Raw genomic sequence first — 17,192 nt, forward strand, 5'->3', positions numbered from 1 at the left:
ACAAGATGGAAGATTTTTATTATCTTATTCAATAGTGTTTGCTCGCAGAGCTCTTTATGATATTACACAGAACATTTATTGTTATATTTTCTACCAGCGGTGGCGCCGGCAGCTCCAACCATTTGTTTTTTTTAACATCCAATCTTGAAAATAAAACTGTGACAACATAATATTGTGCTGAAACTTCAATGGAATTCCAATGGGTTGTATTAATATTATGTGTTATTGTCTCATGAGGCTTTTTGACTTGTTATTGTAGCAGCTTAGTTTAGCACCAGTTTATTGTGGTACGGTACAGCATCTATCAAACAAAAGGTGTGGCACAGTGTACGGATATGGTACATGGAATAATAGGTATGGAATAATGATAAAATAATGAACCATTAAACCATTAAACTCACCAATTTTCTACTCACCGTCATGCCAAGGAGGGTTTGGAGAACTTTTGGAGTCATCAAAACGCTTTTGGAGTTCCAGGGGGGGTTCGGCTGGCAACAGATTTTCATACAATGGCGGCAGATAGGTCACTTTTGAATTGTCCAAAACACACACTATGAAACATCCAAATACCTCCATACTGCATGTCCGTACTGACCAAAGTGGACGATTCAAAAGTGAACTCTATCCGAACTCCAAAAGCGTTTTGATGACTCAGAAAGTTCTCCAAACCCTTCCTTGGCATGACGGTGAGTAGATGATTGGTGAATTACCGATTTTGGGTGAAGTATCCCTTTAAATTAAAATAAGTTATCAAGTTTGGGCTTTGTTTTAAAAACACTTGGTTAGCTTCTTCTTCATATCTATAGGTTGTGTTTCATAATGGACCAGGGCTGCATCCAACCAATAAAGCAGCAGTAGAGGATCGTAGGAACTTAACATCTAATCTAAATCTAACAGGAAGCTAGAACAGGCCTGATGCGTTCTCTTCTCTTCGCAGTCGAGCTGCAGAGTTTTGAATGAGCTACATGTCTCTTTGTTTTTTTCTATTGGAGGCCCAAGAGAAAATGCACTGCAGTAATTGTGGCAGTTTGATATGAAGGTGTGAATCAATTTTTCAGCATCTTTTCGGTTTATAAATGGTTGAACTTCAGCTGGTTCTCAGGTGAAAATTGATGTTTTTGACGGCTTGTTGATGTGAGACTGGAGCTTAGAAGCGACTGCAGGATAATTCCTTGACTTTTAAACTCAAATTCATCCAGGGACTCAGTTTACAAGGTTAGTGAACAGCATTTCTGTTGGAGTTCATTTTAGTCCTCATTTAACTTTAACAAATTATTGCTCATCCATCTATTTATTGATATAAGACGTGTTGTAATGGAGTTTCAAGCTGCATCAGCATTTGGTTGATTAGAGACGTACAATCGTTTGTCATCTGCATAGAAACATACATTATACCTTATGGTGATGTGAACAAGCTGCAAGAAGAATAATGGATCAGAACAGCTGTTTCCTCTGAGTCAGAAAGACTGACCAACTTTTCAAGATGATGATAATCAATTGTTTCGCTTACATGACAAGAATTGAGACTTCAGAATGAACTCCAATCACATTGATTGTTTTAGCCTGACCATTTTCTGTGCTATGGTTTGTTCTACAGACTGAGACTGGATGTTGTTTTCTTTAAAAACAGGAGCTTATCTGCTCTGAAACTTTTGTTTTACTAATAGGGCTGGGTTTAAAAAGTCGATTTTCCAATTCATATCGATCTTCATTTAAACGATCTGATATCGATTCATAAAATCCTTAGATCGTTTCCTTTGTTAGATGTGCCTGATCCTGATTATCACCCACAACTGTCCTGAATGAGTTGCACTGTTTACTTTGAGACAATTCTTCATGTAAACATTGATATTTTTGATAATGTACCGGGTTAGAGAGTTTCATCTTTCTTAGTTCTGTGCCAACCTCTTTCATAGCCAAGCAAAAATGGTATTAAAACTGAAATATCTCTAAATGAATCAATATCGAATCAGATCGAAAAATCGAATCGGGACCTTGTGAATCGGAATTGAATTGATTCAGTAAATCAATAGCAATATAATACCCAGCCCTGCTTACTAATGAATGTAAGGTTGGATCTGAGTCTATAGTCCCAACATCACTGACCAGGTTTGGTTTCTTCATTGAGGGTTTTACAACAGCTGTTTGAAGGCATGTGGGGAGATACCATTTGAGCTGCGAAGCTCTGTAAAAGTCATGTAAGTAACTTTCCCATGGTGACGTCTTCTTTAGAGGCTTTAGTAAGATCACATGTCTTTACATTGGCACAAAACGAGTTCTTCACATTCACATATTCAGACAAAGGTGTGTAGGAAAACCTAAAGTCTGCCTACAAGTGAATACTAATGCCACTTATGTTGTACAGACCAACTTCCTGCTTCAATATTGTGCATTAGTACAAGGTCTTTAAGTCATACTGCTGCTCTCTAACTGTTCAGAAAATGTACTTTGCACCAGACTGTGTTTATAGTCAGTTTGACAATTTCTTGTATCTGACAGGAAAAAAACCAAATAAACAGGAAATGACAGCAAATGCGTGCCATCTGCCAGCCGTAGATTCCCATCACCAGTTCAACTTGATTAATTTTCCACTTTGTTTTTATTTGATTTTGCTGCTGTGAAGGGCTCCTCTGCTTCCTCTGTGCATGATGGGACAATAGTGTAGATAAACAGCACACTCAGAAAATCAGGTGGTTTTTAATCTGCATACTCAACTTCATCGTCTTGCTTTTCACGCATGGACACACTGCATCAAGTCCGCTTCCAGTTAGGGAGGTCGGGCACATGTGCAGTCATGGGTTTATTATGTTGAGATTTTCAGACGTGCTTTAGATCAGTTACTCCCAGCCTTTTCCTAATCATGGCCTATTTTAAAATCTTAAAAGTTGTTGGTGGTCCCCCATCTGGTCCAGTAACAGATCAAGCCACCTCTTACTTTAATGATGATAATTAAACCGAAAACAGGAGAAGTTCAGTTCTTGTTGTTTGTCTGACTGGGAGAGAGATCGCTTGTCGTTCACCATCTGTCTCTTGACTTTTTCCCTTTAATTCTTCCTGTTGCTAAACAGCTGTTCACTGCTGAGACACTTCAGTTGGAGGCATGGATGCAACCTTTTAGTGCAGAATCAGAGACATCAACAATAGCAGCAGTTTATGATGTGGTCCAGCTTTGCTTTATCACTGTAACAGGCTTGATCTTAATGTTATTGGTTTTTAATGATAGTTCTGTTTTATAGAAGCGTATTGCACTCACTTGAAAAAAAAAAAAAAAAAAAGAAGTAATTTATTTTTTTGGTTGGATTTTTTGAATAACTTTTCAGTTTTTCTGACTATGTTTTTCCTTTTTTTCTGAGTAATTTTTTTCAGTTTTTCTGACAATTTTTTTTCAGCTTTTCGTGGAAATTTTTTTCCTCCTGTTTTTCTGAGTAATTTTTTTTTCAGTTTTTCTTACAATTTTTTTTTTTCTGTTTCTCTGACTATTTTTTATTTTCTGTTACTCATGGTTATTGGTTTTTAATGATAGTTCTGTTTTATGGAAGCATACTGCATTCACTTGAAAAAAAATTTTTTTTTTTGAATGACTTTTCTGTTTTTCTGACTATTTTTTTCCCGTTTTTTCCGAGTACTTTTTTTTCTGAATATTTTTTCTGTTTTTCATGGTAATTCTTTTCCTCCTGTTTTTCTGAGTAATTTTTTTCAGTTTTTCTGATGCTTTTAGAAAAATGATAAATTGAATCTTTAATCAACTCACGTGGTCCATGAGCTCCTTGATCATGCCGTTCCACTGGCCCGTGTTCTCGTCCTGGGCGCCGTATTTCCCGTCTTCCACCAGACGAACCTCGTAAGTGAAGCCCAGGATGTTGGCCAGCTCCCTCAGCAGGTCTATGCAGTAGCCCTCGAAGCGGTCGTTCCCGTACAGCGGCTTGTCAGACTTCTTGAACATCACATATGGCTCCTCCTGTCGGGGGTGAAATAGAGCAGGAGGGATGAGTCTCTGCAGCACTTGGCATCTTTTTTTTACCTCCTGATAAGGCCTATCTGGAAGGGTGTCTGATGTGTGAGATAGGCTCCTGAGCCGTGCGAGCTCAAACACACACTGGCTTGGTTAGTAAAGCATGTGTAAAGCTGCTGCTGCATTTGTGTGTGTGTGTGTGTGTGTGTGTGGTTGCCTGCAGTCCCAGTCCTGTGATGTTATGTGATGTGATGTGAGGTGGGGTTGGGTGCAAAGTGAGGCATGACCATAATAAGAGATAATCCCCCATATCAATGACTCTGTGCTCCTCTTAGGCTCAGCAGGCTGGCCTTGTGCCCGGGCGCAGCTTTCAGGACACCGCGCGCTTTGTCAATAGGATAAGAGATAGTGATAGACGGACACAAAAAGAGCCAGCACATCCCCTCTGTTAACACAAACTGGGGAGATTACTAATGTCTTCTTTATACTGTTCCCTTCTCCCTCGCCGCCTGGTGAGCGACTCCTCCGCCACATCCTTCTCCCTCCTTCTCTCTCTCCCCTCGCCTCACGTCTCCACCTCCTCCCACTTCACGCGCCATCTGTCTACGACCTCTGACGCTCCTTCTCACCGCACGTCCCTCATTTTCCACAAACTACTTTGTCTTTCGGAAAAAAAATAAACCCCAAAAATAGATCATGGTGGAGCAGATGTTCTTTATCATAAAACTGCGTCATGCGAATCCTTAAAGAGTGAGAACGGCTCTGACACATCAGACAGGATGGAGTCTCGACTGTTCGCAGGTACGAGATGTTTGCACAGGATACGAAAACAAAAAAACAGTTTGTTCTTTTCTCTGTCGACTCGGCAGCAGGTGCAGGTCTTTGTGTTCCCTTTTTGTTTAGTTTTCATCTATTATGAATCACTAAAATCCTTCATGTGATTATAATTAAACTAAAATAGAATCACCTCTGCACAGGTGTCAGGGTGAGTTTCAGGTGAGTCGTATGAGATGTGTGAATGTAATCAGTAAAAGAAAAAAGCAAGCAGTCTCACCGAAAAGACAAAACTTGTGGAGGTGCACGTCACTGTTGTGGCTTTTATTTCTTTATTTCTTTAATTACTATCTGTGCACAATTTTGTCTTGTTGTACTTTATTTACTTTACTGTACAATTATCTGGGTGTTTGCTTAGGTATTGATACTTATCTTCATGCTCCCTCATTTGTCTTTAGGGGTGAATGATTATTATCCCTTGTGTTGTTTTTGTTTGTTGTAGTGTTTATGATTAACTATACTGTGCTTTTGCAACTGTACAGCACTTTGGTCGACTGAGGTTGTTTTAAATGTGCTCTATAAATAAACTGTGACTTGACTTGGCTTTATATATTGTACTGTACATTGAGGATGTGATTTAGCACCAGTTTTAGGTGCACTTTAAACTATCTTCTACTATTTACTTATTTACAGACTTTGTATTTCAGGGTATATACAGGAATCTTGAGGTTAATTTTAATACCTTTTTAAGACTTTTTCAAGACCTTCTCAATATTTTTCAATACCTCTCCGCCACTTCAAGCTGTAACCATTTACATCAACAGTTTTAGTTTGTGATAAAGACTATAGACCACTATGATACAACAGAATTCAAAATAGGCTAGGCTACTCTCAAAAAACAAAAACAACAATCTTAATTCTTTTCTTTTTTATGTACCGGTTCTTCTTTGTTTTTTAATAAAATGAATAAATTCACACACTTTTACAATGTTTTTTAGGACTCAAACTCTTGGACAGCTAATTCAGAAAAAATACCTTCAAAATTTAAGACTTTATAAAGTCGTGAAAATACTTTTTAATACTTTTTAAGGGTCTTAATTTTCCCAAAATTGATTTATCACCTTTTAATACTTTTCAAGACCCTGCGGATACCCTGTATTTATATTACTGTTGTTTGTTATATTGAATTTTCTAAGATTTAGCCTATCACCCTGTGTGTTGACTGTTTCCTTGTGGAATTGGTTTGTTCTTTACACACCTGTTGTAATTAGTTTGATGGTACTTAAATGTCGCTTCTGGCACCATGGTTACACACTGAAAAAGACTTTGGTCGAAATGTCTGTGTCCTGCCTCTACTGGTGCTCTGCTGATTAAAACTTTCCCAAAGGATTTTTGAGTGAGCTGGCTTTTCTCCATGTAATCAGTTCATCTTTGACGTCAAGTTAACGTTAGTACTAAATCTGAAGAGGTTCTGTGAAGGCTGAAGACTGGATGGACAAACATATGCAGTAACAAGAAGGATATAGTTTAGAGGGGAGAGGAGAGTGTGACATTATCTCAGCGTGCTGTGGGTAAAAAGGTAACATCTACTCAATATGATCACTGATTTAATGCACCACCCGGGTTGTTTAAAATATACACATTTGTGGAGCTTGTGTTACTCATATATTTCCATGAACTACTTTAGTGCCTCTCTGTGTGGATGATTCAATAAGAACAAGTCTGGAGAATCAGGCTGTTTCATTGGTTTTTATCTTGTGTAATACATTCTGGTGAGGATGCACTGAAGAAAAACAGCTGCACATTTCCATCTGACTATGACTTGTATACCTGAATGCAAAGTGACTGAATTGTTTGTTTGCACACGAAGACTCAAACAAACAGATCAACCTGAGAATAAATAACATGTTCCACAAGAATCATCGACTGATATTGTAGCTTAATTGTGTTGTTTAAATTGGTTTCTTCTATCATATAACATTTTAATTGCTGCTTAATGATTGATTTCATTGTAACAGTATACTTTATTTACATTAACTATGACAACAGACCTATTGATTTTACATTATAATAACTGAATTTATGTTTATTTTCCTTAGCTACAACAGGTACAAGAATAATATATCGGCCTGTATGTGCTGTATTTTAAGTATGTATGATGTGATATAATGTCTCTAGAAAGGTATGATTCAACAATCTGCTGGGTAAACAAAAAACATAATGAATCAAAGTACTAGTGCTGTGTCTCGATTCCAATACTTCCATGAGTACACTGTCATGCAGTATACTATACATACTTCTGCAGTGCGCGAGTGTTGTCTCCAATCAAATACTGTTGTTGTGCACTCACTGGAACTAACGATCACAATGGGTGCCAATGTTTTCTTTTTTTTTTAGACTAATGCTATCATCGCCCGTCAATTCATCTACCGGTTTGTTATTTCAATTAGCGATAATGAACGCCTTACTCGTCCTTTTTTCCCCTTCTTTTTTTCTTTTCTTTGCTCTGGTGTGCCACCTGTTTAATGTGAGGTGGAGATTACGCCGCCGTGTGAGCCGGCTCCTCTTACTGGGGGAAAACTTTGGCTTACCAGTCCCCACTCAACTTGTTGACCATTTTGAGTGAACCATCCGAGTTCTTACAGTACACTGCATTTTGACTTAGCCTACAGATGTTACTGGTTCAAATTTGCGGACTTCACGCGTGGTCCACGCGAGACGGCACAAGACTCATGCATTTTTTTTCTTTGGCGAGACAAGAGGTTTTAATGAAAAGCCTCAATGTGCCAAAACAACCGCCAGGTGGCATCTGTGAGAACGGAGGACGACAGGCGGATGACTCAGTGATCTGTGCAGTAATCCACAGCTTAAACTCTAGGCTATTAAACTAGAACTAACTACTGTATACCCTGCCTAAATCACATAAACTATTGTAATATGATAAAGCCTGTCTTGCTTTATGACTTGATGATTATGTATCACATATCGCCGCGATTAGGAGTGGCGCTGTTCATGATACAGAATACAAGAGGATGAAAGGAGAACTAGCTGCAGACAGTAAATAATATAGTAGCCTAGTTTTTCAATGACAAAATGTAACGACGGCAGCTACAGTAGACTATAGCCCACGTCTCACTCTCTTTTTTCGGTCATCTGTCTCGTCATCTCCAAAATGTGTTTTTAAAATGAGCCAACTACAGTACTGTGCAGTAGTGCCGCAGATTTCTCACTCCGCACCTTGTTTGAGAGTGCAGCTGGATGATTTCTTGTGAATGAACGGGTCTGTGTCACTTTGGGGCTGGGCGATAAAACATAGGATAAATAACTTTCCCTCGATAGAAGACGCGGCCGATACAAAGTGACACCGTCAGCCATGCAGCCGGCCTGGACTTTTTATTTTTAATTATGAAGGATCATCTGCGCAAGGCAAAGATGATAGCATCAACAAAACACGGCGTAACACACGCGGCTGTATGGGACAGGCTTTTATTTAATTCAGAACAAACCGCTTAGCAAAAATGGAAAATATAGTCTATAATAATTAATTGATCTGTTGTTTGGCCACTGTTTGAAAATAACCCGAATTATGAGCAAATAATCTGATCCAGAACAGCAGTCATAATCAGACTTCTTCTAAATAAACCTAAACATTAAATAACTGGGTCAGGTCGGACCATGGGGTTATTTTTTCTCTTCTTCTTCACAGGAGAAGAGGAGGTGCGCTGCGCTCACGGACGCGTTGATGTTTTGTGATTTATCTGCTGCCTTGACTCTGCCCTTTATACATGTGCGTTCAGATTAACAATAAGACAAGCCATGGTTGAGTTTATTGAGTTTTAGCTGCTCAATCTCATTGTTTCAAAGAAAAGGGATTGATTTTTATAACGAAATGAAACGAAAACAATATTATATTGATACATTGTTGTAAAAAAAATCCAAAAGAAACGAAAATGAACTAAAGAAAATAACTTTCACACACACACATTAAAACAGTGCGATTGGTTGAAAGCTGATAATTAGCCATGTGCTTATAAGCTGATTGGCCGAAACCAAGAACAAAGCCGCGTGAATGGCCAATCGCCATGTGTTAACATTTCCATATTCCGCACATTCTGTGACAAACTGTAAACTGTTTTCTTGTCTGTAACAACATCTATTGCACGTCTGTCCGTCCTGGGTGAGGGATCCCTCCTCTGTTGCTCACCCTGAGGTTTCTCCTGTTTTTCCCTGTTAAAAGGGTTTCCATGGAGTTTTTCCTCAGTCGATGTGAGGGTCTAAGGACAGAGGATGTTGCTACGATGCCATGTGAAGCCCTTTGAGACAAACTGTTTGTAAAAACGGGCTATACAAATAAAATTGCCTTGCCTTGCCTTGCCTTAACGGCCGACATGTAAATCAGCTGTTTCGATGGGCGTTATATGAATAGAGATGTTAATGTGGTACTTTGCACATAGCCTCCTCTTCTCCTGTGAAGAAGAAGAGAAAAAATAACCCCATGGTCCGACCTGACCCAGTTATTTAATGTTTAGGTTTATTTAGAAGAAGTCTGATTATGACTGCTGTTCTGGATCAGATTATTTGCTCATAATTCGGGTTATTTTCAAACAGTGGCCAAACAACAGATCAATTAATTATTATAGACTATATTTTCCATTTTTGCTAAGCGGTTTGTTCTGAATTAAATAAAAGCCTGTCCCATACAGCCGCGTGTGTTACGCCGTGTTTTGTTGATGCTATCATCTTTGCCTTGCGCAGATGATCCTTCATAATTAAAAATAAAAAGTCCAGGCCGGCTGCATGGCTGACGGTGTCACTTTGTATCGGCCGCGTCTTCTATCGAGGGAAAGTTATTTATCCTATGTTTTATCGCCCAGCCCCAAAGTGACACAGACCCGTTCATTCACAAGAAATCATCCAGCTGCACTCTCAAACAAGGTGCGGAGTGAGAAATCTGCGGCACTACTGCACAGTACTGTAGTTGGCTCATTTTAAAAACACATTTTGGAGATGACGAGACAGATGACCGAAAAAAGAGAGTGAGACGTGGGCTATAGTCTACTGTAGCTGCCGTCGTTACATTTTGTCATTGAAAAACTAGGCTACTATATTATTTACTGTCTGCAGCTAGTTCTCCTTTCATCCTCTTGTATTCTGTATCATGAACTCCTAATCGCGGCTATCAGGCTGTCAGCATTGTCCCCAAAACGTCTGAGCAGTATTTAGTACGGTGCTGCCACCTAGAGGAAAACAGTTGTGGTGAAAAGTCACGCGATCACGCGATCCTGCAGTGCAGGACAAACCCCGCAAATTTGAACCAGTAACATCTGTACTTGTGAATTGAGATGCACTTATATACTCAAAATACTTAGTTTAAAGGTTGAGTCTGGAGTTTTGTGCCCAAAAATAAACGTTAGACCTATACAAGTGAAACCCTTCTTAATCATCACCTATGGGCTTCTAGTCCTGTGTGGTGGTGGCTGTGTCTGCAGAGCCCCCTCCCCCTGCCTGTATTTTGGTCTTTTGCTTTGTTTTGTTGTGCACATGGAAGTTTCTGGGTGGAGAGCGAGAGAGTCTGTGTTTTCTCTCCAGCCAATGACAGAGCTCAGGTGAAGCTACGTGCAACAGAGTAGGAGGGCTCAGGGCTGCTAGCCGCACTAGCTGTCCTAGATGTTAGTGAGTGCTAGCAGGTCTCTCTCTCTCTCAGCAGCAGCAGTCAGGGCCGCAAAGAAAAATAAATACAGTCCGAGTGAAGCGCTGGAGCCGCGGACCGATACCTGACTGTCACCGACAACTAAAGCCTCAAGTGGTAACAAATATGAGGGCTGTGGTGAGCTAGCTCGATGCTAACCTCGGCTAGCGGTAGCGGTTAGCATCTGCCGCTAACACCCTCTTCCCAGCTCACCACAACGGCATAACAACACAACACTGGAGGCTCCTGTTGTTGGTGACGGTCGGCTATCGGTCCACAGTTCCAGTGCTTCACTCAGACTGTATTTCCTTTCCTACCGGTCTTGACAACCGCTGCTGTAAGGGGCAGGAGGCTACACAGTTGAGACTGAGAGGAGTGGCTGAGTTTCAATGTTTTGTTTACAAACTGCAACGAACAAAACTCCAGACTCTACCTAGTATTCAAATCTTTAATCGAATCCCATAATATACCGAATCGATTATTGGGAAATAATTAATATGTTTACATTTGAACCCACAGAGGTTCAGTTGTGTCTATTAAATCATACATGATTATATCAATAATATCTGAAAAACACCAAGACAACAATTGCTGCTTGTGTTTCTCTTCCAGCTCCAGATAACAGTTCATTCATGGTGCGAACTACAGACATTATCAGCATCACTGACAATTACCATCATCATTACCTGGACTTTATAAAAATGTAAATCATTCCCACTGCTGCCTTCACTCTAAAATAAGAACAGAAATTAGACAGAATTAGGAGCTTCAGTCTATCTTTAACCACAACGCAGCCATCAATGTTATCGCTGCTGACACAGCTGTGTACATAATACATCTACTGTAGCTGCTGCTTCCACGTCGTACCTCAGCAGCAGCAGGACTGCCAGGATACTGATGTAATCTTGATGAAAGAGCAGAAAGCGCCGTCCACACACAGATCGATACCAGAGTGTCTCCGATGCCAAGGCGTACGGTGCAAGTGCCAAAACTAACAGCAAACCAGCGGCAAAAGTTTGGACACCCCCGAGAAAAATCCATGAAAATAAATAAACACACCGACATCTTGTAAAACACTCTGAACTTCATTCATGTGTCAGATCTGGACTTATTAGGCCAAGTGGAAACTCTCCCAGAGCTCATTGGCTCTCTGACCCTTCACGCCTTCAGATCACACTCACCAACCACAGACACCTCTAAGTAAATGAAGCACTGAACATGTTGGAAAATATAAAACGGTGGCTCTATAACCTGTTCAGCTCATGGCTCACTTCAGACACATCAGACACCAAGTCAATACAGAGGCATCAAAGTTAGATAAGAGAAAAACAACTTTTACAACACTTAAAATAAGATAGATTTCAACCAACTTGTTCTACAAACACCTCTGAGCCCAACTCTGGTTCTCCGGCTCACAGTTTATTAAACACTGATAGAAGATAAAGAAGTGCTTCCAGTTTGAAATGTCCACTGTCCAAAGTGTCAGTTAGAAATCCCAGTGAAGGAGAACTGACAGAAAAGACAATGTCTGAAAGACCTGTAGGTCTGTAGCGAGCTGCTGTCACACTGCGAGAAATATCACCACAGTGTCTCCATCGTTGGACAGTGGAGAGCACAAGCAAAGCTCACCAGGAGTGTTTTTCATGAACATTTGGACATAAATGTCATCAGATCATTTTGCTTTGTTTGGCATTTGTGTTAATTACGTTATGATCAGCATAGGGATACTTGAATCGGTACCGGCAAAAAATTTACGTTGGCTACTGTGCTTCTCTAGGAACAAGGTAGCAGACAGTTGCTCTTCTCAAGTGCCAGAATCCTACATAGTGGGGCTTTAAAGGGACTACGAGGAGTTTCGGAAAGCAAAGTGTTTTCACACAACATTTCCCATGAGCCTCCGCGTGCCGTGCACTGTGAAATTCTTGGACTGGCGCAAGACGGACGAAAGAGAAAACATTTACCAAAAATGTTGTCATTGATCAAGAATGAAAGTTGGAGGTTGGAAGACGATCAGATACCGTCGTAGTTCCGACCATAAACGGCGATCCACAAAATAATAATATCAAAATAACTATAAAGACAAAACAATATATTAATCAAAAATGGACCCATTAACAAGTGTGGGTAACATAGATTCATCCACATTAATATGAGACTCTTTTATAACCAAAAGCAAACTCTCCGGGGTCTCTTTAAATATAAGTCTGTTATGGAAACTTCTGGTTTAATATCTTGTTTGTGTATTTTCCTTCTGTCCCCAAAAGCGACAATGTCCCGAATCTGATCCACTTTCAGCACCTTGGTAACTCTTATCGACCTCAAGGTCTTTAGAGGACACAGTAAGGAAGTAATAAAACAAATAAAGTGAAGAATCGTCACACACAACTGACGCCTCCTCTCAGCATGCAGCCATCTTTAAGTCTGAAGCTGATCTCAGGGATCAGTATCAGGTTTCAGTGCTGCAGCTCCTCTCCGACAGAGCAACACCTCAGGAGCCAGTGAATAACAGTGTGTTGGTGAACGTCTCCGAGTTGAAACACCGAGGCTGGAAGTCGCACATGCTCGATATAGCTCCAACACCCATAATCATTAGCCGAGCCGTGTCAGAAACATTCAGCTGCCAGCTTCTCATCTCCGGCGTCACTTTTCGCCTCGCCACTAGCGTCGTATCAGCTGTCACTAATCACTGTTAATTCTGTGAGTAACTTGATTACAGCCCTAAATTAAACTTGGCTGCTGTCAGCACTTATCAAAGATAGTTATTAAAGGAGGAAAACTCTGTAAAAAAAAAAAAAACTGTGAACTGAACCGAGTGTTTCTTTAGTTCCAGTAAATTAAACCTAAAAGGTGACCTCCTGTGATCACATCTGACTTCACTCTAAATGCAAATAAACAGGAATGTATTGTTGTTTTTAGACAATCGATTTCAGTCATTTAGCATAAAAAAAAATCGAATCGCTCTCACTCCAACGCACACATTAACCAAACTACTACCAGACTTTCTGATTTCCAGTCCGACCCTGAACACATCCATGTGCTAATATGAGATTCTTCTGTTGCTAACAGGAAATGTCATGTTTTACATTCAGATCCACTGCTCCTACACAGTTGACCTGATCCAACTCCGTCTTTGTCACAACATGTTGAAGTTTGTGATGAAGCTCCGTAATGACAACTGTGAGTTTTCAAGTGACGGCCTGCCTGTGGCGATGTGGCGAATATCCACCCTACGCAATGAAGATCTTTTTTGTGTGTGTGTGTATGTGTACATGTGTGTCTTTGAGCATGCATATGTGTTGAGCTATGCATGTCTATAGGTGTCTATATGTACTGTATGTGTTAGAAATAATGGGGATGAACTGGAGCAACTGGAACTTGAGAAAGAGTATAAGCAAAGATATGTGCGAGATGGCAGAGAAAAGAAAAAAAAGAGAGGGAAAATAAAAAATAAAAAGATGTATAGATGCATATATAAAGAAGAGAGAGAGTGGAGAAAAAAAGTAAAGATAAAGAGAAAATAAATACATTAATTAATTAATTAATTAATTAAAGGGAAAAGGACACATTTCAGATTTCAGGATGGGCTGTACAGAGTAGTTATCTGCAGTCTTTCTGTCCATTCTCCTCTGCTCCTACCGCCCTCACTGTTTTTTTCTGGCTCCATTACCAGTAAAAACTCTGTCGACTGTTGTTGGTGAAAGTCCGAGGAGATCAGCAGTTTCCAGAAACACTCACACCGGTCAGTTTCATATGATCCTTATTTCTCTAAAACAACCTTTTAACCAAAAGCAGATCCTTCCTCCTCCTCCTCCTCAGCCTTTTAAAATCATAACGTGGTTCCTCTGTTTATTATTTGTCCAATTTCCTCTGTGTGCCATCTTGTTGAGTAGTAGAACACCTGTTTGCTCAAGCTCATCACAAATAAACTACTGTGAACCCATTAACAACTTCTGACCTTCAACCTTCTCTCAGCTGCAAAGACACAGTAATTGTCATAAATGGTGACTCAGCACATTATGAACAGCACCTCTCAGTGGAGCAGTCACCAACACCTGGGATACTTTGTGGACATTATAAAAAACCATTAGCTTCCACTACTGGGAGAGAGAAATTATGCATGAATGGGATTTTATTTTATTTTACTTCAGTAGCCAAAACAGAAATGTTACTTGAGTGTCTTCACAGATTTCTCCACGCGGTCCATAACTGAGCTTCACAGCATCACTTAGATAAATGAAGATACTTGGTTAAACACTGGTGCGATGACAGAGGAGAAGATGAGAGGAGATCTACTCCAGTCACTGAAATTACGCAATAATTCATGCAGTTTGTTTATTCTGGTTTGATTCAGACGCTGACCAACAGAGATTCAGCGATTTCTGTCTTTTACCAATTACGACTTCAAACAAGACGCTGTTCAAAAGAATCCTTAATGACATGGTTTGATTCAACCAGCGTGGTTCTCCAGCTACTATTCACATGCTTTAATCCCAATTAATCATATAAACACGGGCTTAGTGAAGTACATCATCTCACACACACACATGAACACCCAGCAGCCCAACGGGATAAAACACAGCAATTTACACTGTGGTGGTCCAGAATCTGCAAATGTTCATGCCAGTGAATGAGTTAAGTAATTAAAAAAATAAAAGAAAAAGTAGAACAAACCACATAATCAAATGCATTCAAAGAAACTGAGAAGCACCATTGAGAAGCACTCGATACAATACGATATGATACTTAACGATACTTAACGATATGATACTTAACGATATGATACTTAACGATATGATACTTTATGATATGATATGGAATGATATGATATATGGTAGGCTACTTTACGATATGATACGATACATTTAAATGCAACACTTTACAATATGATACGATACTTAACGATAAGATACTTTATGGTACAATACGATACGTTACTTTATGATATGATACAATACTTTACTTTATGATATGATACGATACTTTACAATATGATACTTTACAATAAGATACTATGATACGATACAATAAGATACTTTTCAATATGATACTTTATGATACGATACTGTAATGGGAAATTTTGGTGTAACCCATTGTATGATGTACAAGGGTTGTATAACCATGTTAATTAAGTGAACTTCCTTTCACCTTGTGGAAAGTGGTACTCAGCTAATCCTTTTCTGATACCTGTATGACACAAATCACTGAATCCACACAGAGCAGGTTAAAGGTCAGACCAGTGCTCTGTGTGGCGGTGAAGCCAGGCACAGCTATCACAGCCATATATTTTGTCTACTGTTTCAATGTGTTTTGGGAACTATAAAGATAGCGCCCTGAGAACGTCTTCAGCTCACTCACTCACTGACTGTATTCCTGTTCAGTTGTGTTGTGTGACTCCATTCATGAATGCCTTTTATTAAAACTCAAGAAAGACAGCTGACGTGTCCAGTTATCCTTTTTTAAATACTTTGGTGAAGGAACAACATTTTTTGCCACCACAATACTTAACGATAAGATACTTTATAATACAATATGATACTTTACGATGCGTTACTTTATGCTATGATACTTTACGATTTGATACGATATGATACTTTACAATAAGATACTTTATGATATGATACGATACTTGACAATATAATACTTTATGATACGATACAATACAATACTTTACGGTATGATACTTTATCATATAATACATTACGATATGATACTTTATGATACGATACTTTGCAATATGATACTATGTTATGATACAATATGGTATGATACTTTACAATTCGATTAAATACGATATATACTTCATTGTCCCACTTAGGGAAATATGTCTTGGACTCATTCTACTCCATTCTTACTCCTTTCTGTCACTCTTTTCTAAATCCTCTTTGCAATTGGAAACAACAACTTCCAAAGCAGAAACCTACACACTGAAAGTTGCAAGTGCCATTTCATGGTCAACAAAAATCTTTGCTATCTTTATGCCTTAGCATATCGATTTTCAGGTTATGTTGTTCTGTCACACACAAGATATCTCAGTAACATCTTGACATTTGGCACAAACATTTATTTGGTCTGAAGGATGAGCTCATAAGATGTTGGTGGTTCTAGTGAATATTTTATGACTCTTCAAGGCTGATAACTTGACATGAGAGGTGGAAGCTGACGACCATAAGGAGTTAAATATAGTTTGAGGTGTTTTCTTTGGGGGGAATAAGTCACATTAATGACTGTACTTGGCTCTACACATTCAAATGTTTCCCTCTGACAAAACTTTTGCAGAAGCGCTGTTGCCATATCGTGGACTCAGCGCCCCCGAAGACGACTGTGATTGGATTCAAGATGGGAAAACACACCATGAGTGTTTCTTTCCCTTATAGCAGAGTGATAATGGTTCAGACTCCAGCTCTGACCCAGCTCAACGTTTGAACAAGAGAAGAGTTGATTCAGATAATGAGGCTCCGTCTGCATTGTACAGTCCTCTCCTTTGGGGAAAGTATTTCTAGAGATTGTCCAACAACAACACAACCACCACTGGTTTAATCTGATTCTGATTCTCTTCTTAAATTCGCCTTTTAAAAGATTCCCCCACGCACTGTTTGCAAACATGCCCAAACATTTGTGATCTCACAGCGAGAGCCGACCTTCCACCACTACAACCTACTCGCTTCTTATCAGCCTTTCCAGATGGTAACTATAGGAGAGTGCACCGTGTGCTTTCACATTCAAATGTCACCCATTCACTCATCCACATTTTCCCAACAACAGGGGTATCATCACAAA

At 39.5% G+C, this 17,192-nt stretch overlaps 1 protein-coding gene across 2 annotated transcripts in view; it reads right to left on the bottom strand.

Annotated features, from left to right (window-relative positions):
* Positions 1-17,192, bottom strand: part of grik2 (glutamate receptor, ionotropic, kainate 2) — a gene marked incomplete at both ends in the record, with an annotated part of 312,879 nt that overhangs the window by 74,726 nt on the left and 220,961 nt on the right. For both annotated transcript variants that reach the window (XM_083989928.1, XM_083989929.1), the window contains one exon: positions 3,752-3,958. In XM_083989928.1, the coding sequence (XP_083846054.1) occupies positions 3,752-3,958 (207 nt within the window). The remainder of the gene's footprint in view (positions 1-3,751; positions 3,959-17,192) is intronic.

The sequence above is a fragment of the Trachurus trachurus genome (genome assembly GCF_905171665.1).
Source record: "Trachurus trachurus genome assembly, chromosome: 16".
Classification (NCBI taxonomy): domain Eukaryota; kingdom Metazoa; phylum Chordata; class Actinopteri; order Carangiformes; family Carangidae; genus Trachurus; species Trachurus trachurus.